Source organism: Symphalangus syndactylus, chromosome 3 (assembly GCF_028878055.3).
Source record: "Symphalangus syndactylus isolate Jambi chromosome 3, NHGRI_mSymSyn1-v2.1_pri, whole genome shotgun sequence".
NCBI lineage: Eukaryota > Metazoa > Chordata > Mammalia > Primates > Hylobatidae > Symphalangus > Symphalangus syndactylus.
In genome coordinates, this window is record NC_072425.2 from 16,886,937 (window position 1) to 16,912,037 (window position 25,101).

The following is a 25,101-nucleotide window of genomic DNA, read 5'->3' on the forward strand; positions in this document are numbered from 1 at the left end:
TGGCCCCACCAGTCCAACTATGCATAACAACCAGTGCCCTTCAAAAATGCACACCTTGACCAGGCACGGTGGCTCACGCCTGTAATCCCAGCACTTTGGGAGGCCAAGGTGGGCAGATCACTTGAGGTCAGGAGTTGGAGACCAGCCTGGCCAACATGGTGAAACCCCGTCTCTACTAAAAATACAAAAATGGCTGGGCGAGGTGGCTCATGCCTGTAATCCCAGCACTTTGGGAGGCTGAGGTGGGCGGATCACAAGGTCAGGTGATCAAGACCATCCTGGCCAACATGGTGAAACCCTGGCTCTACTAAAAATACAAAAATTAGCTGGATGTGGTGGTGCATGCCTGTAATCCTAGCTACTCGGGAAGCTGAGGCAGGAGAATTACTTGAACCGGGGAGTCGGAGGTTGAACTGAGCCGGGATCACACCACTGCACTCCAGCCTGGCGACAGAGACAGACTCTGTCTCAAAAAAAAAAAAAAAAAAAAAAAAAAATTAGCCCAGCATGGTAGCACGCAGCTATAGCCCCAGCTACTCAGGAGGCTGAGGCAGCGGAATCACTTGAACCCGGGAGGCGGAGGTTGCAGTTAGCTGAGGTTGCAGTTAGCTGAGACCACGCCACTGCACTCCAGCCTGGGTGACAGAGCGAGACTCTGTCTCAAAAAAAAAATTAGCTGGGCATGGTGACGCGTGCCTATAATCCCAGCTACTTGGGAGGCTGAGGCATGAGAATCGCTTGAACCCAGAGGCAGAGGTTGCAGTGAGCCGAGATTGCGCCATTGCACTCCAGCGCGGGCAACAGAGGTAGATTCTGTCTCAAAACAAACAAAACCCTCGAACCTTGGCGCCTCACACTCACACCCATACCCACAATACCTTTCTGGGTCCCCACAAGGCCCTGCCTCTCAGCCTGCTTCCCCTCTTCACTCCAGCCACTCTGGCCTTTCACTTCCTGGACTCGCCAAGGCCCTTTGCAGGTCCTACTCACCTTGGTCCCATAGACACTCATCCAGCACAGGCTTGTGCCAGGCACTCAGCCAGGAAGCAGGAATGACATGACCCTGCTTTCATGGCATTCCCACTCCAGGGGGAGACGTGATAAACGATAAACAAGACACTCTCTGACAGTGTTTGGGTGGTGAAGAAAATAAAGGTGATGTGATCAGGAGTGGGGGAGGGGAGAGCTCTGTTGGAGTCTGGCAAGGTGACGAAAGAACAAGGCGAGTAGCAGTCTGGGGTCAAGAGTTTCAAGCAGAGGGAATAGCAAATGCAGAGGCTTGAATGGGAGAGTTTGGCGGCTAAGGAACTGGTGGGGCAGGGCGGCTGAGTGGTTAAGTGTAGGGTGAGTGGTTTGAGATGGGCCTGGGGTCAGGGTGAGGGGTTTGGGTTTTGTTCCATTGCCGTGGGAGCCACTGGAGGCTTTAAGCACGAGAGTGACATCATCCAACTTATGCTTTTAAAGATCACGCAGGCAGCTGAGCCCCTCCCTCTGGCTCACCACTAAATCCCCAGGGCCTAGCACTGCTGGCCCACAGTGGGTGTTCAATATCTATGTGTTCAATGAATGGATGTCCCCGACTTTGCTGTGTGACCTAGAGGTAGTGACTTCTTTCTCTAGATCTCTCAGTTTTTTCACCCAAAAGACGGGCAATGGGGATTTCACGCCAGAATGGGTGGGTGGCACAGGATTTAGGTTACCCGCCTCCCCAGGCGGCCCTAGCGACCCGATTTCTCCCGCCGAGGGCGGAAAATGGGGGTGCTCCCTTCGAGGGACCCCAGCCAACGTCCGGCGGCCCCGCCCCAGCCGGACCGAGGCCTGAAGGATGCTGCAGCCGCGGGGGCGGGACCCGCAGGCGATCGCTAGCGCCTCCCGCGCGGATTGGATGCAGCCGCGGTCGGCGCCATGCTATTGGTCGGCCGCGAGGTAGGGGCGGGGCCTGACTCCTGCAGCGGGGCGGCGGGGAACGCGGCCAAAGCCCGGGAAGCTGCTGCGGGGGCGATGGCTGCGCCGAGCCCGGGGCCCCGAGAGGTAGGTGCGGACCCGAGAGAGGACAGGAGAGGGAAGGGTTGGTGGGCAGGGGCCGGGCCTCCCCTCGGTGAGCGGCGCGGACACGCCCCCATCCAAGCCTGGGAGGGGCCCTGCAGCCGGCGAAGACCAGGACACGCCCCACACTGGGCGCCAGGTATCCCGAGGGGCGGCCTGGCGGATATCCCTCAACACTTCCTCAGTTTCCTCATTGGGAAAATGGAGAGGATGCTAAAGCTCCTCCTTCAGGGGGCTGTTAGGAGGTCAAGCTCTCATCCAGTGTGGGGCACACGATGGATGCCCACTACTGGTGGGTCAGCGGCTATGACCAGCATCGTGCTGGCCCCTCCGTGCTGGCCTGGAGGCGCTCAGCATAGGCGAATGGAATAGATGTGACTGAATCACCGGTATCACAGCTCCTACTATCAAGGGCTCTCGTGCAAGGAGTTCAAACTCAACAGTAACAAGAGTTCATACCTACCACGAAGAAGCTGTTCTAGTTTTCACGTTGCAGATGAAAAAAATGAGGCACAGAAAGGTTAGGTGACTTACCTAAGGTCACAAGGTTGGTGAGAGACGGACGGTCCATCTCAGGCCAGGGTTGACTGCAGAGCACACGCCCTATCTACTGATAATCATAACCATTGCTCTATCCGGGTGCTGACTGCGTGCCAGGCACTGTGTGGCCCCTCTGGGTACCAGCATCCTCTCTATTTTACAGCTGAAGAAACTGAGGCAGAGAGAGATGAGGGGAAGTCTCACAAGTAGTGGAAGTGGGACTTGAACCCTGATCTTTTTCCTCTGTGACGCTGCCACAGGCTGTTTGTGTCCTGTGCCTCCTCCTACCAGGTCCTGGCCCCCTCCCCTGAGGCCGGATGCAGAGCAGTCACCTCCAGCCGCCGGGGGCTTCTCTGGCGCCTCCGAGACAAGCAGTCTCGCCTGGGCCTGTTTGAGATCAGCCCGGGGCATGAACTGCATGGGATGACGTGCATGATGCAGGCAGGGCTGTGGGCTGCCACCCAGGTCTCCATGGACCACCCACCCACGGTGAGTGGCCCATCTGTCCCACGAATCTCCACACCAGCAATGGCAAGACTTGGCTGATGCTCTGTCTGGCTGAAACTGCAGGTGTGGAGATCACAGAGGGATATCAAGGGGAGGAAGGCAGAGAGGGAGGAACATTGTGGTGTGGGAGCTGGAACGTCTGGGGTGCGTTGGGGGTGTGAGAAACCCCCTGACTCAGGTGGTTGCTATGTGACTCTAGATGGGTCTCTGCCTCTCTCTGGGCCTCAGTGTCCCCCTCTGTATAATTGAGGGAGATTATACTCCTTGGTTTCTGAGGCCCTCCCAGCCCTGCCAGGGTGTATGGTTGAAAAGGGACCCCCACCCCCACCCTGCTGGCCTGGCCCATCCTCTCTGGAGCTCAGGCTGAGGCAGGGCTGGCTCAGCAGAAAGGTGGCCCAACTGCAAGCTCAGCAGCTGGGCGGGCCTGGGTGAGCATGTGTGTGGTGTTCGTGTGTGTGCATGTGTGCGCAGTGGGACCACATTCCACAGACCACATCCGGGCGCAGGGACCTGGAGATCCAGGGAAAGTGTAGAGACTCGAGGGAGCTCTCTAAATCACAAACTGACCTCATCACCTGCTGAAAAGCTTCCATGGCTCCCCAGTACTCAGCATGACCTCCAGATCCAGCTGCATCCAGCCTTGTTCACGCTCTATCCCTCCCTCACTGGCTTCAGCCACTTGGGCCCCCCTTCCCTTGCCGGCAGCCACCAGTGCTGTTTCTACTGGTGCGAGCACCCTGCTCCTCCTCTCCACTACCCTTTAGATTTCAGCTTAGACGTCTCCACCCCCCAGGAAGCCTTCTCTGATTTTGCCCCTCCCAGGTTGCATCAGGCAGGTCCCTTAGCTTCAGGGCCATCCCCTTGTACTGGACGGAATCTGGCTTCACTTTGCCAGCCTGTGAGTCTGGGAACGTGCCTGGCTTGAACTCATGGCCTGTTGCTGGTGACCCAGAGTGGATGAGATACACTCAGGCCTTGCCATGGGTCATTCTTGTCCCTCTGGCATCCCTGGAGGTGAGCAACACATCTGCCCAACTCAGGCACTCCCAGAAACTCCGGTCCTGGTTTGCTGAAGGAATCAAATTGGAGGAGGTGGGGGGCGGGCCAGGTGCAGGACATCTGGAGATCCTGGGGCAGGCAGCAGGGGACTGAGGGTTGCCCTGAGCTCCTCTACCTCTCCCTGCAGGGGCCGCCCTCCCGGGACGATTTCTCGGAGGTCCTAACCCAGGTTCATGAGGTAGGAGGCCCAGACTCCGCTGTGGGAGGGACGTGTGCTGGTCTTGCTCTCTTCTCTGCAGTTTTCCCATCTGTGCAGCGGGAGTGAAGGCTTGTCCTTGAGCCTTCAGCCTTGAAGGAAGGGTGTGGTCACCCTGACCCTCCTGTCCCAGGACCAACTGCACACACCCGGGCCCACGCAGACACTCCAGAGGAGGTTCTTCCTCCCCTGCAGGGCTTCGAGCTGGGCACGCTGGCCGGCCCCGCCTTTGCCTGGCTGCGCCGCTCCCTGGGCCTGGCGGAGGAGGACTATCAGGCTGCACTGGGCCCCGGCGGCCCCTACCTGCAGTTCCTTAGCACCTCCAAGAGCAAGGCCAGCTTCTTCCTGTCGTGAGCTTGCGGCAGGGGTGGGGCAGGGGTGGGAGTGCAGAATTCCCAGTGGCGGGGAAGGCTCCCTGAAGAGAGAAACAGAGCGGACCTAATCTGGGAGGGTCAGGGCCGGATGGTGGACAGATGGGGTAGGAGAGGAGGGCGAGGGCCGAAGGCGAGAGGGGCGGTGCCGAGACCTGGGAGCGAGATCCGCGTTCACAGGTCCGGGAAGGGGGCCGGGTGGGAGCCGCTCCAGCCAGGCCTGGGCAGTGACCTCTTTCTCTTGCCCGCCAGCCACGACCAGCGCTTCTTCCTGAAGACCCAGGGGCGCCGAGAGGTGCAGACTCTGCTCGCCCACCTGCCCCGCTACGTGCAGCACCTGCAGCGGCATCCGCACTCGCTGCTGGCGCGGTTGCTGGGTAGTTGGCTGGGGGCGGGGCTCGGTGGGGGCGGGTCCGAGGTCGTAATATACCTGGGGAGGGCGGGGTATGTGGGCGGGGCCCAAATGGGCGGATTTGGGGTTGTAGGGCACGGGGGTGGGGCCATGAGTGGGGGCGGGGCACCACTGGGGCTGTGTTTAGGGGTGGGATCGGGTCGGGATCCGGACCCCAGCCAAGGAAGGGTCCAGGTGCCGCCGATCTTGAGAAAGAGGCGTGGCCTGGCGCTGGGATTGGCGCCGGATGCACCCCGGGTTGTGGAGTTTGGGGATCCTCATCCGGCGCCCTCTCCCCTTCCAGGAGTGCACAGTCTGCGGGTGGACCGGGGAAAGAAGGTGGGTGAAGCCGAGGCGAGGTGGCTGGGCGGAGCGGGCGGCTGGAGGGCGACAGCCGGCCTCCCTCACTCCCTGTCCTGGCCCCCAGACGTACTTCATCGTCATGCAGAGCGTCTTCTACCCCGCCGGCCGCATCTCCGAGAGGTGAGTGGCCTAAGCAGGTTTGGGGCCCCATCCTAGCCTAAACTCGCCACCCGAAGCACCCACATTCACTAGCCAGACGGTGAAACCGAGGCCCAGGAAGGAGAAGGGGCGTTCCCAAGATCTCGTGGGTCAGAGACAGTGACGCCCACGCCCAGCATCTCTGGAGCACGCAGTGTGCGTTAGGCGCCGTGTTGGGCCCTTCGCATGCTTTTTAATTCCCAGAAGGACGCTGAGGGGCAGCTCTTATCCTCCTTCCTAGATGAGAAACCGAGGAAGGAGAAGGCCACACAGCTAACATGTGGGGAGCAGGGACTCAGACCCAGCCTCAGACTGCACGTAGCCCCCTGTGCCCTCCAGGGCTGACCCTACCCACAGGTTCCCCGCGCCGCCCCCCCCCAGCCATTGGCTGCCCCCAAGCCCTCCTGTTGCCGCCACCTGGGGTTGGATCCCTGTGTCTAGGACACCCTCAGGGGTGACAAGGTGTCCAGAGGCAGGCACAGGCAAGGCTCAAGCCTGGGCTGGGCCACCAGTGGCCTGAGTGTGAATGCCTGCCCTGCTCTTATCTTTAACTCAGAAACAATAATAGACCAGGGTTCAGCTATAGGGCCGGGCACGGTGGGTCACGCTTGTAATCACAGCACTTTGGGAGGCCAAGGCAGGAGGATTACTTGAGCCCAGGAGTTGGAGACCACCCTGGGCAATATAGTGAGACCCTGCCTCTACAAAAAATGAAAAAATTAGCTGGGTGTGGTGGCACGTGCCTGTAGTCCCAGCTACTTGGGAGGTTAAGGTGGGAGGATTGCTTGAGCCCAGGAGGTCAAGGCTTCAGTGAGCCGTGTTTGTTTCACTGCACTCCAGCCTGGGTGACAGAGTAAGACCTTCTCTAAAAAAAGAAAGAAACAGGTGAGACTCCATCTCAAAAAAAAAAAAAAAGGAAGAAAGGAAGGAAGAAAGGGAAAGAAAGAAAGAAAGAAGAGAGAGGAAGAAAGAAAGAAGAGAGAGAAACAAAGAAAAGAAAGAGAGAAAGAAAGAAAAAGAAAAAGAAAGAAAGAAAGAAAGAAAGAAAGAAAGAAAGAAAGAAAGAAAAAAAGACAGGCCAGGGCTGTGCTGAGGATTGGGAATGATCTATGTAATAGTTCAGTGCACATAAGTAGTCACTGGAAGCTTTTGTGAGATTCTCTGTATGTCTCAAATCTATGTAAAGCTGAATTCTGTCCCCCCACCCAGGTATGACATCAAAGGCTGCGAAGTGAGCCGCTGGGTGGATCCCGCCCCTGAGGGCAGCCCCCTTGTTCTGGTGCTGAAGGACCTCAACTTTCAGGGCAAGACCATCAACCTGGGTGAGCCACGGGGGTGGCCACTGCCTGCTCCTCCTTCATTCAGGGTGAAGTTTAGAAGGGTGTCCCTGCTGCCCTCTGCCTGAGTTATTAAGAGCCCAGATTCGGCTGGGCGCCATGGCTCACGCCTGTAATCCCAGCACTTTGGGAGGCCGAGACGGGTGGATTACGAGGTCAGGAGTTCAAGACCAGCTGGCCAAGATGCTGAAACCCTGTCTCTACTAAAAACACAAAAATTAGCCGGGCGTGGTGGTACACGCCTATAATCCCAGCTACTCAGGAGGCTGAGGCAGGAGAATCACTTGAACCCAGGCGGCAGAGGTTGCAGTGAGCCGAGATGGCGCTACTGCACTCCAGCCTGTGCGACAGAGCAAGACTCTGTCTCAAAAAATAAAATAAAAATAAAAGAGCCCAGATTATGGAATCAGGCAGAGCAGAGTTCAAATTCAGGCTCCATGACTTCCTAGCTAGGTGACCAAGGCAAATTACAGATGAGTTTCTTTATTTGTGAGATGGGGACAGTAATGCCACGTGCCGTCACGGGGCAGAGTGTGTGGAGCACCATGGCTGGCACATGATGAGCGCTCAGGTGGGGGCACTGATGCTCCGGCAGGGCCCCAGCGGAGCTGGTTCCTCCGCCAGATGGAACTGGATACCACCTTCCTCCGGGAGCTCAACGTGCTGGATTACAGCCTCCTGATGGCCTTCCAATGTCTCCACGAGGATGAGAGGGGCCTGGGCAGCAGCCTCATCTTCCGCATGGCCAGGTGAGCCCCCCACAGGGGCAACAGCGAGATTGAGGTGGTGACAGTAAGGGAAAGACAGACATGGGGGCATGGGAGTGCCTTCCCTCTGCCAGGAGCAGTGCAGCCAAAGACATGAAGGCTGGAAAGTGCAGAGTTTGTGTATGTGTGTGTGTGCACGCGCGTGTGTGCATATGTGTGCGTGCATGCATGTGTGTGTGTGCGTGCATGTGTGTGGGTGTGCATATGCGCGTGTGTGTGTGCGTGCGTGCGTGTGTGTGTAGAGGGGAGGGCTGGAGAAGCCTGGCTGGTAGGGCAGGAGGGGCACAGGTGGACTGCAGCAGGGGATAGAACAGATGAAGTCCAGTTGGAGAAGAGCTTTGGTGACTATTTGAAGAATCTGCCCATTTTCCAGTGGGGCTGTGGAACCATTGAAGGTTTCAGAGCAGAGAAAAAGACCTATTCAATTTTTAAAATTTTTGCTTTTTTTTTTTTTTGAGACAGAGTTTCGCTGTGTCACCCAGGCTGGAATGCAGTGGTGCCCTCTCGGCTCACTGCAACCTCTGCCTCCTGAATTCAAGCGATTCTCCTGCCTCAGCCTCCTGAGTAGCTGGGACTACAGGCATCCCCACCATGCCTGGCTAATTTTTTTTTTTTTTTTTTGAGATGGAGTCTTACTCTGTCGCCCAGGCTGGAGTGCAGAGGCGTGATCTTGGCTCACTACAACCTCAGCCTCCCGGGTTCAAGCAGTTCTCCCTGCCTCAGCCTCCTGAGTAGCTGGGATTACAGGCACACACCAGCATGCTCGGCTAATTTTTGTATTTTTATTAGAGACGGAGTTTCATCAAGTTGGCCATGCTGGTGTTGAACTCTTGACCTCAGGTGATCCACTTGCCTCTGCCTCTCCAAAGTGCTGGGATTACAAGCGTGAGCCACAGCATCTTCCCAATTTTCATATTTTTAGTGGAGATGGGGTTTTGCCATGTTCACCAGGCTGGTCTTGAACTCCTGACCTCAAGACAGTCGTCTGTCTCTGCCTCCCAAAGTGTTGGGATTACAGGCGTGAGCCACCGCGTCCAGCCTAATTTTTGCTTTAGAAAGCGTCCTTGCCCTTTAAGCTGGTCATTCCACTTCCAGGACCCTGAGATCACCGTCGTTGGCACCGTCTTCCCATCCTCATCTCAGTAGTGGTAACCGTCACTCCTTCACGCTGACTGGGGGCCTCACTGGGAGGGTAGACTCATCCCCATTTGAGAAATGTGAGAACTGAGGCTCGGGAAGCAGATACAAGGTTGCAGAATGACTTCTGAGGACTCATGTTAGTACTTGGCCAGCTACTTCCATTTCAGTTCCCTCAGGCCCACCCCTGCAGTCGAACAGAATTACATAGGAGCTAAGACAGGCACTCCATTGATCCAGTGGGTGGACAAGGGGAGTGAACGAGGAGGTCCAGCTGCCACCCCTCCCATCCCCTGCCTCGTTCCTGCCCCTTGGAGGAAGAACTTGGTATGGGTGAGGCTTGGGTAGAATTTGGAGTCATTGGCCTGTGGCTAGGCTGGGCACATCCTAACCGGATGGTGGCAAGCCTGCCATGGGGCACGGAGCCTCCTACATCTGCCCATCCAAGCAAGGTCAGCTTCTCCCTAGCCCTCTCCCCCTAGCTGGTGGTTAGGCCACCGCTGTCATTCAGTCAGTGAGTCCTGGTTTGCATAGAATTGTTGTGACATTGAAATATTTTCATGTTGGCTGTCCCAGCCCCACCCCAACCCAGTTCCCAGCCCCTACTCAGAACTCCCCCATCCCACATCTCCCCATCATCCAGGTAGCCCACAGGGTACCAGCATTCTGCTCAGACTCTCAGACCACTGAGCTCTGATTGGCCAGCGCCGGGCAGGGCTTTTTTCTCATTGGTATATTTACCCCGAGACCCAGACAGGACAGGATTAAAGCCCCTCAATGATGCCTGAGGACAAAGTTAGGGAATTGAACCTGCTTCTGCTGGGACTGGGCGCCCCGCCAAAGGTACGTTCTGGTATGGAAGACATTTTGAGGCAAAACCATACACACACCATCTGCAAACTGGGGTTGCTGGATTTTGTTCACAAAACTTCTGCTCCACGACCCTGAGATTTCTAGGGTTAGATGACTCCAAACAGAAATTTAGGAAATAGACTTACCTGAAGTCATGTGGCACCAAAGTGCAGATTCCAAGGTCTGTGTGACCCAAAGGCTATAGACCAGTGCTACCCAGTAGAAATATAATTCAAGCCATACATGTAATTAAAAATTTTCTAGTAGCCTCATTTTAAAAAGTAAAAACAGGTGAAATACTATAATTCATTTACTCAATACATCCAAATGTTCATTTCATCGAATCAACATAAAAATGAGTAAGATATTTTACATCCTTTTTTCTTTTCTTTCTTTTCTTTTTCTTTCTTTTTTTTTTTTTTTTTTTTTTGAGACAGAGTCTCGCTCTGTCGCCCAGGCTGGAGTGCAATGGCAAGATATTGGCTCACTGCAACCTCCTCCTCCCAGGTTCAAGCGATTCTCCTGCCTCAGCCTCCTGAGCAGCTGGGATTACAGGCGTCCGCCACCACACCCGGCTAGTTAATTTTTGCATTTTAGTAGAGACGGGGTTTCGCCATGTCATTGTCTCTGACTTCTGACCTCAGGTGATCCGCCCGCCTCGGCCTTCCAAAGTGCTGGGATTACAGGCGTGAGCCACTGCACCCGGCCTTACGTCCTTTTTTTCATCCTGTCTTTGAAATTGAGTATGTATTGTACACGTATAGCACATCTCAACTGGGAATAGCCACATTTCAAGGCTCAGTGGCCACCTGTGGCCAATGTCTAAGTACTGAACAGTGCACCTCTAGCCCAACACTTTCGCTTTTCTCAGTCTACCTGACTTCACAAACCTGGGCACACAGGAGGTGTGGGAATGAGCTGGTGGAGGGGTGGGCAGCCTGTCCAGGATTGCAGAGCCGATTGGCTGGGGCTTCCTGGAGGAGCTGGCAGCTTCACCCTCCTGTCGGCCCCCAGGTCTGTGCAAGGGGCACAGAGCCCGGAAGAGTCGGGAGCCCAAAACCGCCGGCTGCTGCCCGACGTCCCCAACGCCCTACACATCCTGGACGGGCCCGAGCAGCGCTATTTCCTGGGCGTCGTGGATCTCGCCACGGTCTACGGGCTCCGCAAGCGGCTGGAGCACCTGTGGAAGACACTGCGCTACCCGGGCCGGACCTTCTCCACTGTCAGCCCGGCTCGCTACGCCCGTCGCCTCTGCCAGTGGGTGGAGGCGCACACGGAGTGACGGGCGCCCGGCCCCATTCTCCGGATCTGTTCCCTGGGCCCGGGCATCTCGCCTGCGCCTCCTCCTGATCGTCGCCAGAGGGCAGCATCCCCTAACTAATACCGTAACCGCGCAGTCCTGTTTGACGGTGGTGCCGTGCCTAGCATCATGCCAAGGACTCCCCTACTTTAGCTCACTTAATCCTCAAAAAATGCTATTATTCTCTTTTTACAGACCATGAAATGGAGGCTCAGGGGGTGAAGGGACTGATCAAGATCATTCAGCAATAAATGCTGGAACCAGGATTCAACCATGGCTTTTGGATTCCGGAGACTGTATTCTTAACCACCAGCTCCTGCAGCTTGGTCCTCATGATCTGGGCAAGGGGGGAGGCTGAAGGCTGCAGCCCTCTTGTCGTCCAGATGGGGAAACTGAGGCCCAGAGACTTTAAGGGGCTTATGCACGGGTAAGTGGCAAGGTCGGCCCTGAGTACCCAGGCCTCCCGACCCCCTGCTCCTGACCTGATACTGTAGGGATGCAGGTGGGAGAAGCTAGGGTCCTGGGGGGCTGCCTGGAGCTCTGGGAGGCATTCTGAACGGGGTCTACTATTGATCTCAAGTGAGCTCTGCCCTCCTCTGAAAGTCACTTTTCTCATCAGTTAAATGGGGGCAAGGGTCCGTGGTCTGACCAAGGTCTTGGCTTCACAGACATCCCCGGGAGCCTGCATGGCCCCTGATCACTCCTTCTTCCTCCAGGAAACTCCAGCCTGGCCTCTGACCCCAGTTCAATCCGACCATGCCCAAGCCCAAGCGGGCCTTTCCTCCAGAACTGCTCCAGGGCCTGGCTGTATGACTGGGGCAAGGTGCTAAACCTCTCTGTGCCTCGCTGGTCTAATCTGTAAAACGAAAGAATGGAAACAGACCTCATTAACTCATTAAATATTTGTTGAGCACCTGCCATGTGACAGGCCCTCTGCTGGGTAATGGGGACCTGGGGACGAAGCAAGTGGCACAGATTCTGCCTTCATGGAACTCGTGGAACTCACAGTCTGGGGGAAGGAACCCCTACCCGATTATTTGATGGATAGTGTTGGGAGAAGGGCTTTAACTTCTACTCTGAGACCAGAGAAGAGTCCGTCCGACACGTCCCTAGGAGGGTCCCAGGCTAAGAGCACAGCAAGGGCCTGGGGTGAGAGAAGGAAAACATTTCAGAGTGGGAGGAGGCCATGTGGGCCAAGAGTGGACCCCCAGGATTGGACAGTGCAGGACCTTGGGGAAGCCATTCAGCTGCAATGCACACTGCCACTCCACTGACCCATCAGATCCCACCAAAGAAAGATGGCTGAGGGGCCGGGCACGGTGGCTCACACCTGTAATCCCAGCACTTTGGGAGGCCAAGGTGGGTGGATCACTTGAGGTCAGGAGTTTGAAACCAGCCTGGCCAACATGGTGAAACCTCATCTCTACTAAAAATACAAAAATTAGCCAGGTGCGGTGGTGGGCGCCTGTAGTCCCAGCTACCTGGGAGGCTGAGGCAGGCGAATTCCCTGAACCCAGGAGACAGAGGTTGCAGTGAGCTGAGATGGCACCACTGCACTCCAGCCTGGGCAACACAGCAAGACTGTCTCAAACAAAACAAAACAACAAAAAAAGAAAGATGGCTGAGGGGGAAGGGGGAGGAAGAAGAGAGCTCTGGCTGCAGGGTTCCTGGAATATTTGGTTTTTGGGTTTTTTTGAGACAGGGCCTCCCTTTGTCACCTAGGCTTGAGTGCAGTGGCATGGATTACAGCTCACTGCAGCCTCAGCCTCCTGGGCTCAAGTGATCCTCCCACCTCAGCCTCCCAAGTAGCTGGGACTACAGGCATGTGCCATCACACCTGGCTACTTTTATTTTATTTTATTTTTCAGAGACAGGGTCTCGCCATATTGCCCAGGCTGATCTCAAACTCCTGGGCTCCAGCAATCCGCCTGATTTGATCTTCCCAAAGTGTTAGGCCCACAGGCATGAGCCGCTGCACCTCACCAGAATATATGTACTTTACATATTGATATCACTCCTAGTCGTCTGCGTGACCTTGCCTAATTTCTCAACCTCTCTGTGCTGGCATGAGCTGAGTGGAAATTTCTGGTTCTTCCTTTAGCAGGAAGTTGTGACATAGAGTTTGTCATGCCCATCACTCAGGAGGTGATGGGCCAGGGAAACTCAGAGGTGGCAGGGAATTGCAGCAGGAACTGGAGTCTGACTCCACATTTCCACCCGTCTGGATCCCACAGGGCTGAGTCAGCGCCACAGAGTCCCGCTCTCACACATAAGGATGACTCAGCCCCTCTCCACCTTTGGGTCTCTGGCCGTGAGCCTAGCCAGGACCTCAGGCTGGAAAGGAAAGTGATTTGTCCAAGAACTCATGGGACCCAGGCTCTCCTAACTCATGCATTGATAGACGTGACCTAGCACCTAGTGTGTGTCGGGCACTGTGCAGGTGCTGGAGGTGCCCTGAGCACACGGCTGATCTGACTTTGCCCACATGGAGCTTAGAATCTGTGGGGCAGGTGGACCATAAGCAAGGCAACCAGTTAATACATAGGGCAATTTCAGAGTGTGACAAATACTATGAAAAACTGAGCTGGGGTGAGGCAAGAGGTATTGGGGTGCGGTGTTGGGTAGGGTGGGTGGCAAGGGCTTTTCAGAGGAGGTGATGCTTGAGCTGATTGATAAGAGGAGGCACCATATGACTAGCGCAGTCCAGTAGAGGACACAGTGAGTGCAGAGGCCCTGCATAGGAATGGCTTCAGTAATGATTGGCGGTCGGAGGGTGGCCAGGGCAGGTGAAGGGTGACTGAAGGAGTTCGCACTGTGCAGGATCTTGGAGGTTGTGGTAAGCAGAGTAGGTTTTTGCCAAAAGCAAAGTGAAGATCTTTATCTGGGGCTGTGGGACTTCCTGGTCACAGTTCCACTGTGGACTTATGATCCTCATCTACCCTGGGAGGCTGGGCCATTTGGGCATGCCCCTGTCTCCATGTGGCCCTAGCAAGGATGGAGTTGCCTCTCCTGGGAAGGAATCACCACCTCACCAGCCACTGTGGGCAGTGAGTGAATCCATAGGGAACTTCTCACCATTGTGCCCTCAGGGTTGGGCCTATGAGGAAAGAAACTTGAAGAACGAGGACTGAGAGGAAAGGGCTCTGGCTTTGGGGACCCACTGCCTTGTGTGAGTGAGGGGTCATGGTGACTGAGCGTGAACCACCTCCCCCCATGTGTGTCCAGGCCGGAGTGGCAGTGACAGGAGAGTTTGTGCTCAAAGGAGGCCCCTAGGGGGCAGGGCCACTACAGCAGCCCTCCTCCCAGCCCCTGGATAGGGGAGGCACTGAGGCCTAGAGCACCAGGCCCAGGGGTGATTTGGCTTTGAACCTGGAGCAGGGTAGACTGGGAAGGTTGCTGAGCTGGGGACAGATACCCTGGCATCCTGCCCAGGCCTGAGCCTCTGAGAAAAAGGAAAAAAGAATTTGAAATGGAGACCAGGGCAGGAGCCCAAGCGGGTTCCCAGGCCAGCGCCCTGCAGAGGAGGTGGGTGTGGTGGGGATGGTGAAATGATCTTTCTGGCCAATGCAACATTTTGCACAAAAAATCATAAACAAGGGCCCGGCGTGGTGGCTCACGCCTGTAATCCTAGCACTTTGGGAGGCCGAGGCAGGCAGGTCACTTGAGGTCAGGGGTTCGATACCAGCCTGGCCAACATGGTGAAACCCTGTCTCTACTAAAAATACAAAGGTTAGCTGGAAATTGCTTGAACCCAGGAGGCGGAGGTTGCAGTGAGCCAGGATGGTGCCACTGCACTCCAGCCTGGGCAACAGAGAGAGACTCTGTCTCCAAAAAAAAAAAAAATCCTAGACGGGAAGTGTGCCCTCTTACTTCCCCATAGGCCCACCTCTGCTACTGTCCCAGTGCTTTCTGCCACCAGCCTGGTGCTTGAAGGCAGTTGCCTCTGAGATCCCAAGGGACCCCATTACTGCGGCATCTGCCTGGGGCCTGGGCTACCTTGACTTGGATTTGGAGGACATTCCAGCGAGGGAGCCTTTGAGAGGTAAGAGTAGGTGGTCACAGCCCCGGGTCTGGAGTGAAACTTCCTGGGTTCGAATCCTGACTGTGACAGGAGCTGCCTCTACACGTGTGTCTCAGAGGAGAAAAACGGGCTCAGGTGACTGTCACACTGACATAATCATAATAAAGTAATCATATTGAAAATAACTCATGTATTCGTTGTTTATCTGAATTTCCAGTGTCACTGGGCGTTCTGTATCTTACTTAATAAATCCAGCAACCCTACCAGTTGAAACGTGGGCTGCCTGACCCGAAGCCCCGCTTAATTTCCCTCCCCAACCACCATTTCAGAAATGGAGACCCTCAAGTCCGGACAACCAGGCCGCCACTGCCCGGTGGCCCCCGACACCCTCTAGGTCTCTTTCCCCTGCGGCCCGACAGCCTCGCCCAGGCAGGAGCCTGCTGGAAATTCGGGAGGACGGAAAACGGAGATGCTGGTACTCAGACTCCGCCCCGGCCTGAAGCCCCGCCCCCGGCCCTGAGGCCCCGCCCCTAGCTGGAGGCCTCGCCGCCAGCCATTCACATCCCGCCCCGTCCCGCCCGAGCAGAGCCCTCCCCAGGTCGCGCAGGCCGCGCTCGTAGGATCCGCCTGCGGCGCGCAGGCCCCGCCCCCGGCGCGCGAGTCTCCGCCCCACCTCGCCGGCCCCGGCCCTGGCCCCGGCCCCGCCCCCTGCCTCTGGCCGCGCGGATCCGCTTCCAGACCAGTCGGCCCGGCCCGGGGGCCATGGAGCTCCGAGCAGCGGATCGCGAGCCTCCTGCGAACCCCAGGCTGCACGCCCGGTTAGCACTCGGCCGGGAGATGCGGCAGTGGAATCTGGAAGGGCGGTGAAAAACCCACGTCCTGCCCTCCCCCGGCCTCTCCATTCGTCCCCCGGGTAGAGAGGTAGGATGGATGGGGTGGAATTCCGGGCTTCTAGCTCTCTCCGCCCCAGACCTGATTGGTGACCTTGAGCTGGGGGCGCCCCCTCGCTGCCTCTTCCTCCCCATCTGCGCACTGGGAATTGGGTTGGCAGGAGGTCTCTCAAAGGTCGCTGATTCCTGCTCCTTTAGGATGGGGACATTGCCTTCCGGTGTTTGGAGACGTCAAGGGGTTGGATTCCCGGGTGCCATGTGCTTTCACCCCAGCCTGTACCCTCTCCTGCCTCAGTTTTCCCTATAGCCTAGAACCCCACCTGCCTTACCCCTCCCGGCTCTGAGTTTCTGGGTCTTGGCAGGTGCCCGGCTCCCACCCCTTCCCAGCCCCAGCCCTGGAGACAGCAGCCCCTAGACTACTGAGGGACAGCGACAGCATGAAGGCTCCGGTAAGTGGTGGAAGAAGGAGGACTTCCAGGGAACGCAGAGGCCCCAACCGGCGGAGCAGCTCAGCAACCTCTCCACCCCAGGACTCACTGCCACTTCTGACCTCCCTGCTGCCGAGCAGAGAAGGGCAGAATGGCCTAAAAGTCCAGCCCTGTTCTTGCAGACCGTGTGGCCCCAGGCGGGTGGCATCCACTCTGCGGTGTCAGTACCTTGCTATCCCTGTAAAACGGAGGTAACACTACAAGCTCACCAGGCAAAGCCTACCTGGGACTGGGGGTGTGAAAGTTCAGTTCAGCCGCTCTTGTCTTTACCGCAGAAGCCCCGGGCTCTGGGAGAGAGAGCTGGATGTGGGGGGCAGTTCATCTTGACTGCCTGAGTCAAGGTCTCTGGTTCCTCATGGGCAGGGGAGCAGGTGCCAGGCAGAACTCCCTCCCCTGCACAGCTGGCCACACAGAAAAGACTTATTTTTAGAAGCTGACGTAGCTTGCGGGCAGAAAATGGTGGGCCTCGGGCAGGATGCGCTGGGGTGGGTGGGGTGATGGGGTAGGGGGTGGGGGCCACTTTCCCACTTCTGATTTTCGGAGAGCACCAGCCAACTGCTCAGTGGCTCCTGAAGGGTGGCCTAGGGACTTGTGCCTCAAGTCTAGAAAACTGGAGCCCAGAGAGACACAAGTGGTGACCAGGGTGGCCCACTACCCAGTGACTAGCCCACAGTTCTGCTGTCACCAAGCTCCTCCCCTCCTGGGAGGCTTGGTGGGGCGGGGGCCGGGGGAGCATTCACTAAGTCTGCCAGCAGGGCCAGCCCCAGTCTGGGTCTAGGCCAGATGGCTAGAAGAGCTTCCTGGTTCCAATGGCCTTTGGCACATGGTTTCTGGAGGCGGTAGCCTCCAGGCACCAGTTTTCAATTATTAAAACCATTTCTTGAATGACCTTTGCTGCAATCTCGTTGTGCCACCTGGCCTGCTGACCCAGATCCGGATCACCAGGGGACGGCCACTGAGTCAGCTGGGGGTGGGGCAGAGGCGGGGCCACACTAGGCAGCCCTGGTCCTAGGCTGAAGGGGCTGGTGGCCCTTCTGAGGTACCACTTTCCCGTTGTCATGTGCACAGCACTTTACAGTATACAGAACGCTTTCACTGCCCCCTCCCATAAGTTCACACGGTGGGCATTATCAGTCCCCAGTTTGTAGAGGAGGAAACAGGCCAAGAGGGATGGAGAGCCATAGGTCGCACAGTACACCCCAGTCTCCAGTTAGGAATATGGGCTTTCCAGCCGGTATTTAAGGCCCCACTGTGCTGCTGCTTTGCTGTATGGCCTTGTACTACACACTTCACCCCAAATTGCTTTCCTTATCTAGAATGTGGGGATGATAACAGTGTTACCTCCAGGGCCTTATGTGCCCAGAGCTTGGCATCCCCAGGTAAGGCCCAGTGGATGAAGACTGGATTCTGTTGCTGTTCTGGGAGCTGCTCTAGACCCAGGAGGCCAGGTGCAGCGCTGAAGGGGCTTCTGGGATCCCCTCCCCACATATACCCACCATGGCCACTGTATCCCTCAGGGTCGGCTGGTGCTCATCATCCTGTGCTCCGTGGTCTTCTCGGTCGTCTACATCCTCCTGTGCTGCTGGGCCGGCCTGCCCCTCTGCCTGGCCACCTGCCTGGACCACCACTTCCCCACAGGCTCCAGGCCCACCGTGCCGGGCCCCCTGCACTTCAGTGGATATAGCAGTGTGCCAGATGGGAAGGTGAGTGGGCCAGGCAATGCATCGGGGGTGGGTAGTGAGGGCTGGGCTTGTCCCAAACCGGACCTTGAGCTTGGCCCCTCTACTCACCAGCCATGTGGTCCTGGCCAATCACGTCACCTCTCTGAGCCCTAGGTTCTTTTTTTTTTTTTTTTTTTTTTTTTTTGAGATGGAGTTTTGCTCTTGTTCCCCAGGCTGGAGTGCAATGGCATGATCTCAGCTCACGCAACCTCCGCCTCCCAGGTTCAAGCGATTCTCCTGCCTCAGCCTCCCGAGTAGCTGGGATTACAGGCATGCACCACCACACCCAGCTAATTTTGTATTTTTAGTAGAGACGGGGTTTCTCCATGTTGGTCAGGCTGGTCTCGAACTCCCAGCCTCAGGTGATCTGCCTGCCTTGGCCTTTCAAAGTGCTGGGATTACAGGCATGAGCCACCGCGCCTGCCCAAGAAATGTTTTTTTTTTGTTTGTTTGAGAGAGAGAGAGTCTCGCTCTGTCACCCAAGCTGGAGTGCAGTAGTGCGATCTCAGCTCACTGCAACCTCCACCTGGCGGGTTCAAGTGATTCTCATGCTTCAGCCTCCCGACACCGGTTCTTGCCTGTCTTGTCATGGAAGATCTGGTCACAGTAGGCCATCATGCTCTCGGTGAAGGTCTACACCTGCAGGCTGGGGTACATCCTAGTAAGCTGCAGCAGTGTGCGGTAGGTGCGGCCGCCGAGCACCCGGTCCATGTGCCTGCCCTAGCCCTGCCCTGGGACTACAGGCGCATACCACCACTCCTGGTTAATTTTTGGAGATGGGGTTTCACCATGTTGGCTAGGCAGGTCTTGAACTCCTGATCTCAAGTGATCCACCCACCTCAGCCTCCCAGAGTGCTGGGATTACAGGTGTGAGCCACCGCACCCAGCCATATGTTGTTTTCTTTTTCTTTTTTATTTTTTGTATTTATATTTTTATTTATTTATTTATTTTAGACAAGAGCTCGCTCTGTCAACAGGCTGGAGTGCAGTGGCGCAATCTCTGCTCACTGCAACCTCCGCCTCCCAGGTTCAAGGGATTCTTCTGCCTCAGCCTCCTGAGTAGCTGGGATTACAGTCGTGTGCTACCACACCCAGCTAATTTTTGTGTTTTTAGTAGAGATGGGGTTTTGCCATGTTGACCGGGCTGGCCTCGAACTCCTGACCTCAGGTGATTCACCCACCTTGGCCTCCCAAAGTGCTGGGATTACAGGCGTGAGCCACCGCTCCCAGCCCAGATGGTGTTTTCTTCCCCATTTTATAGATGAGAGACTTGAGGCACACAGAGGCCAGTGACTTGGCCTCAGGCCACATAGCTAGGAGAGGGCAGAGCCAGCATTCAGGCTCAGGACCAGGGAGTCCCACAGCTGTCCTGGGCGCTGACAACCCTGCTTTTACTTAGAAACTGGGCACAGTGTGGGTGAGGCATGCACAGGGGAGGGAGTGGCCTAAGAATGATTCTGAAGAGCTGAGGTTCATGTTTACTTAACAAATACTTATATGACCTCCAGTCTGTGCCAGCCACTGTTCTAAGTGTTTTATAAATATTTGCTCAAGCAAACCTCAAAAGGACTCATTATGTAGAGACTGGGCCTCAGAGGCAGCAACAGGAATGAGGACCACAAATATGGCTGATGAGGAAGTGGCGGCCGAGTGCAGAACCTTAGCTCTGACACTGGGTACCACTGTGATCTCGGGAAAGCCATCCCTGCCGCCCAGCCTGCAAAATGGGTTAATAACAGTCCTTCGAGCCGATACCTGATTAAGCAAGATTGGTGGATATTCCTGGGGGAGGTGCAGGGGGTGTAAGCTGCGTGCTCATGCCTCTCTGTCTCTTTCTCCCTGCCTGCCCTGCAGCCGCTGGTCCGTGAGCCGTGCCGCAGCTGTGCCGTGGTGTCCAGCTCTGGCCAAATGCTGGGCTCAGGCCTGGGTGCTGAGATCGACGGTGCCGAGTGCGTGTTCCGCATGAACCAGGCGCCCACCGTGGGCTTTGAGGCGGACGTGGGCCAGCGCAGCACTCTGCGTGTCATCTCACACACAAGCGTGCCGCTGCTGCTGCGCAACTATTCACACTACTTCCAGAAGGCCCGAGACACGCTCTACGTGGTGTGGGGCCAGGGCAGGCACATGGACCGGGTGCTCGGCGGCCGCACCTACCGCACGCTGCTGCAGCTCACCAGGATGTACCCCGGCCTGCAGGTGTACACCTTCACCGAGCGCATGATGGCCTACTGCGACCAGATCTTCCAGGACGAGACGGGCAAGAACCGGTGAGCCTGGGGCCTGCCTGTTGGGGTCTCCCTGGCAGCTGGGAGCCTTCCTTCTCTGGGAGTCTCTTGTCCGTCAGGGGGCTGCTCTGTCAGGCCCGGGAGGTCAGCACTCATGGAGGCAGACATGGTCCTACGCCCTAATGGGGGGCAGGAGGCAGAGGGGATGTCACTCAGGAAAGTGTCACACAGATCTAGAATCCCAAATGGTGTTGAGGGCTGTCAGGCCTTTTGAGCACCTGATGGGAAGCACTAGCCAGTGTGTGGGGGGCATGAGGGAGCACTTCTCTCTGGAGGGAATAGTCTGTCTAACTTGGTCTCTGATATCACTTCTGGATAATAAAAGTTAGAGGCCAGGTGCGGTGGCTCATGCCTGTAATCCCAGCATTTTGGGAGGCCAAGGCGGGAGGATCACTTGAGGTCAGGAGTTTGAGGCCAGCCTGGCCGACATGATGAAACCCTATCTCTACTAAAAATACAAAAATTAGGGCCGGGTGTGGTGGCTCACGCCTGTAATCCGAGCACTTTGGGAGGCCAAGGTGGAAGGATCATGAGGTCAAGAGATCAAGACCATCCTGGCCAACATGGTGAAACCCCATCTCTACTAAAAATACAAAAATTAGCCAGGTGTGGTGACTCATGCCTGTAATTCTAGCTACTCAGGGGAGTAGCTGAGGCAGGAGAATCGTTTGAACCTGGAGGCAGAGGTTGCAGTGAGCCAAGATCGCACCACTGCACTCCAGCCTGTCTCAAAAAGCAAAACAAAACAGAGCAATAACAGCCCTCTTTGCTCACCAGGCATTGGGTGAAGCACTCTGCATTCAAGGTTTCATTTTATGTCATACCCAAAAGCGCACTCATGACTCTTGCCGGGCCCTCCTCCACACACCTGCTCCTCCACCGGCCTCTGCGCTCAGGAGATAGAACAGTCAGCCTCTGGTGTAACCTCCAGAAAATTGGGCTGTGCCTCTGACTCCCCTCCTACCATCATCTGCCACATACAATGGCCCATGTCTGCCACCTTGACCTAGGCTTCCCACCCCCACCACTCCTGGCCTGCCTGCCCTGCGTGAGCCCGCCTCTGCCTGCCTCTGTGACTTTGTGTCTCCTTCACTCTCCCTGTTCTACCCATACTGGCCGTCTGGGGCTCAGACATCCATGCCTATTTCTACCTGCAGGCCTTTGCACCTGCTGTACCCTCTCCCTGGAATGTTCTTCTCCCAAATCTTCCCATGACAGGCTCCTCTTGCTACTCAGGTCACCTCCTCAGGGAAGCCCACCCTGGCCACCCCATCTGAAGGAGTGCCTCCTGCCCTGGCATTCTTTATCCATTCCTTTGTTTCCTTGTCTTGGCAGCAGGTGTCACCCTCTGCCATCATCTTGCTTATAGATTTGTCTCCTAGCTACTTGTTTATCTATTTGTCTCCTTCCCTTCCCATCTGGTGCTTCCCTGGAGTGTTAGCACCAGATGAGGTAGGTTCAGGGCCAGCACAGGGCCTGGGTGGGGCTCAGTTTGAATGAATGAACCAGTTCATACCCGCTCTGTAGAGGTTGAGAGGGGTGGCCCTCGGCTGCGAGAGTACCCAGGACTGCTGCCTCCAGAGAGCTGAGGCTGGGGCCACCACCTAGCCCCTTGCTCCGAGTGGGGCATGGGGGCATGCGGGCAGGGGCTGGGCTGACAGTGTTCCCTCCCTATAACCCCCTGGAATTATCTCCACTTCACAGACCGGTCATGAGGCTCAGAGAGGTCCACGAGCAAATGTTATGCCCATAGCAGAGCCAGGGTTCAAGTGGAAGATCCTTGGACTCTAGAGAACACCACACCCCCCCCCCCACCCGACTTCAAACCACGGTGCCCTGCTGCCTCCTGCTGTCTCCCCAGGCCTGGTCCTTTAGATGAGGAGAGGACATGGCCAGAGCCCCCACACTCATCATCCAGGGGTTTGCTCAAACCCTGCAAAGCGTAGCTGGGCCCGAGCCCCGCTGGGTGCTGAGGAGGTGATCACGCCTGGGTTTGTGTGCCGCTCTGCCTGTCACCCACTGCTGGCCTTGGGCTGGCTCTGCCCCCTCCCCAGCCTCCCCCAAGGTCCCCCGCAAGAGGTTGTAGCCCTGGGCTGGCAAAGTACCAAGTGCTGCTGGGGCCTGGAGCTACCACATGGCCCCTTGTTGACAGCGTCCCCCCATCTCCCCCACCCCCAGGAGGCAGTCGGGCTCTTTCCTCAGCACTGGCTGGTTCACCATGATCCTCGCGCTAGAGCTGTGTGAGGAGATCGTGGTCTATGGGATGGTCAGCGACAGCTACTGCAGGTCAGACTGGCCAGGCTGGGCACGTGGGGACGTGGGGAGGACCGTGAGCCCTCCCAGGCCTTAAACCAGAGGATTTGGGAGCTGTGGGGGCACAGGGTGTGTGGGCTTCATGGTGGGTGACCATAGCACAGATACCCCTTGGGCTCTGGGCCTTGGGAAAGAGCTCAGTGTCAAACAGGCTGCCTTATCAACCCCAGTGCTGCCGTTGTGGTCACAGGCTGTTCATGGGCCAGTCATGCCACCCCGCAGACCCTCTGTTTCCTTATATAGAAAATAGAGAAAAGAACCACATCTTCCTTGGAAGGTTGTTGAAACATTTAGGGAGGGAATAATCTACAAAAGTGCTTAGCACAGTCAGGGCCTATATATATAGGGCCTAAATATATATGTGTATATATATCAGTGATATGTTTTATATCCGTTTTAATTTTTGATATTATATATGATTTTTGATATTATATAATATTTGATATTATAATACCAGCATGATATCAAGTTCAGATATGTTTATGGTATGATTTTGTACCATTGTTATATTATTATATTTCTTTTCTTTTTTTTTTTTTTAAGACGGAGTTTTGCTCTTGTTGCCCAGGCTGGAGTGCAGTGGCGCGATCTTGGCTCACTACAACCTCTGCCTCCCGGGTTCAAGCGAGTCTCCTGCCTCAGCCTCCCTAGTCGCTGGGATTACAGGCACATGCCACCATGCCCAGCTAATTTTTTGTAGTTTTAGTAGAGTCGGGGTTTCATCATGTTGGCCAGGCTGGTCTGGAACTCCTGACCTCGGGTGATCCTCCCGCCTCGGCCTCCCCAGGGATCAGGGATTACAGGTGTAATCCTACATAGGCCACCACACTGGCTTATATTATTATATTTCTTTTTTTTTTTTTTTTTTTTTTGAGACGGAGTCTCGCTGTCACCCAGGCTGGAGTGCAGTGGCGCGATCTCGGCTCACTGCAAGCTCCACCTCCCAGGTTCACGCCATTCTCCTGCCTCAGCCTCCTGAGTAGTTGGGACTACAGGCGCCCACCACCACGCCCGGCTAATTTTTGTATTTTTAGTAGAGACGGGGTTTCACCGTGTTAGCCAGGATGGTCTCGATCTCCTGACCTCGTGATCCGCCCGCCTCGGCCTCCCAAAGTGCTGGGATTACAGGCGTGAGCCACCGCGCCCGGCCCTATTATATTTCAATATTATGGAAATTAACGAGTTCAGAATAGGTCACCCAGGTGACAGGTGTCCCTGTGCCCCAGCCATGGTCCTGGCCACACGGCTGGCCCCCCATGATGCTGATGGGGAGGTGGCCGTCCAGGGCTGGTGGCTCTGTGACATGGGAATGAGGGGCTCCTCCCTCACCAGGAGCCCAGGACCACTAGCAGGGTGCCTGCAGTCTCCATCTCTTGATGTACGCGCTTGTTCTGGAAGGTGGATGTGACCATCTGCGTTTTACACATGGGCTCTTGAGGCTCACAGGGTCCATCTCTGGCCCAGAGTCATCCAGCTTGCAAGAGGCAGAGCCAGGACTCAAACCCTGGCCTTTGAGATCTGCTACTCCCCTATGTGTCTTGGCCTCCCCAGGGATCAGGCGTGGGTCTTCACGAGCCCATGGGCCTGGCAAGGGGTGGTCAAGGTAGGCGGCAGGGTGTGGCCGGAGGCGAGTGGGTTCTGTCCCACCCCAGCCCTGTTCCCCACCCGGCAGGGAGAAGAGCCACCCCTCAGTGCCTTACCACTACTTCGAGAAGGGCCGGCTGGATGAATGTCAGATGTACCTGGCACACGAGCAGGCGCCCCGAAGCGCCCACCGCTTCATCACTGAGAAGGCGGTCTTCTCCCGCTGGGCCAAGAAGAGGCCCATCGTGTTCGCCCATCCGTCCTGGAGGACTGAGTAGCCTCCGTCGCCCTGCCAGCCGCCATGCCGTTGCGAGGCCTCCGGGATGTCCCATCCCAAGCCATCACACTCCACAAAAACATTTAATTTATGGATCCTGCCTCCTGCCACGTGCTGGGTGGACCTAAGGTTCCTTCCTGCCCCATTCTGGCGACGCTTGGAGCCATCTCAGGCCTCATGACTTGAAGGGGAGTGAAGCGGGGAGCCCTGTCTCCCCCCTCCACTCCCTGAGTAATTCATGGCATTTGGGGGCTCACCCCACCTCCAGGTCTGTCAAGTGGCCTTTGTCCCTGGGGCTGATGGCCCCCAACTCACCAGCATCATGACCTTGTGCCAGTCCTGGTCCTCCCTCCCCAGCCGCCCCTACAACCTTTTGGTGCCACACTTCTCAGGCTGGCCGCCCTGGTTGGGGCAGCCGAGAGCCTGGGGTTCATTGGGTGAAGGGGCCTTGGAGTTGTGACTGCCGGGGCCGTATCAGGAACGTACGGGTAAACGTGTGTTTTCTGGACACTGTCTCT

The 25,101-nt window shown here is 56.4% G+C and overlaps 2 protein-coding genes and 1 long non-coding RNA gene across 3 annotated transcripts; 2 read left to right on the forward strand and 1 right to left on the reverse strand.

Moving 5' to 3' along the window:
* The first annotated feature begins 1,974 nt into the window (after positions 1 to 1,974).
* Positions 1,975 to 11,282, forward strand: PIP5KL1 (phosphatidylinositol-4-phosphate 5-kinase like 1). The gene is made up of 10 exons (XM_055270963.2): positions 1,975 to 2,031; positions 2,878 to 3,075; positions 4,280 to 4,330; positions 4,544 to 4,698; positions 4,972 to 5,096; positions 5,415 to 5,449; positions 5,538 to 5,593; positions 6,821 to 6,933; positions 7,544 to 7,697; positions 10,719 to 11,282. The coding sequence occupies exons 1-10, from the start codon at positions 2,002 to 2,004 to the stop codon at positions 10,984 to 10,986; spliced, it is 1,185 nt and encodes a 394-aa protein (XP_055126938.1). The 5' UTR covers positions 1,975 to 2,001; the 3' UTR covers positions 10,987 to 11,282.
* On the reverse strand, positions 8,478 to 17,188 carry LOC134736153 (uncharacterized). Its single transcript, XR_010119949.1, has 2 exons — positions 16,627 to 17,188; positions 8,478 to 9,039 (listed from the first exon to the last, which is right to left on the reverse strand). It is a non-coding gene; the product is annotated as an uncharacterized lncRNA (long non-coding RNA).
* ST6GALNAC4 (ST6 N-acetylgalactosaminide alpha-2,6-sialyltransferase 4) lies at positions 15,609 to 25,091 on the forward strand. Its single transcript, XM_055270968.2, has 6 exons — positions 15,609 to 15,946; positions 16,278 to 16,364; positions 17,921 to 18,106; positions 19,979 to 20,391; positions 22,588 to 22,695; positions 24,395 to 25,091. The coding sequence occupies exons 2-6, from the start codon at positions 16,353 to 16,355 to the stop codon at positions 24,582 to 24,584; spliced, it is 909 nt and encodes a 302-aa protein (XP_055126943.1). The 5' UTR covers positions 15,609 to 15,946; positions 16,278 to 16,352; the 3' UTR covers positions 24,585 to 25,091.
* The last annotated feature ends 10 nt before the right edge of the window (positions 25,092 to 25,101 follow it).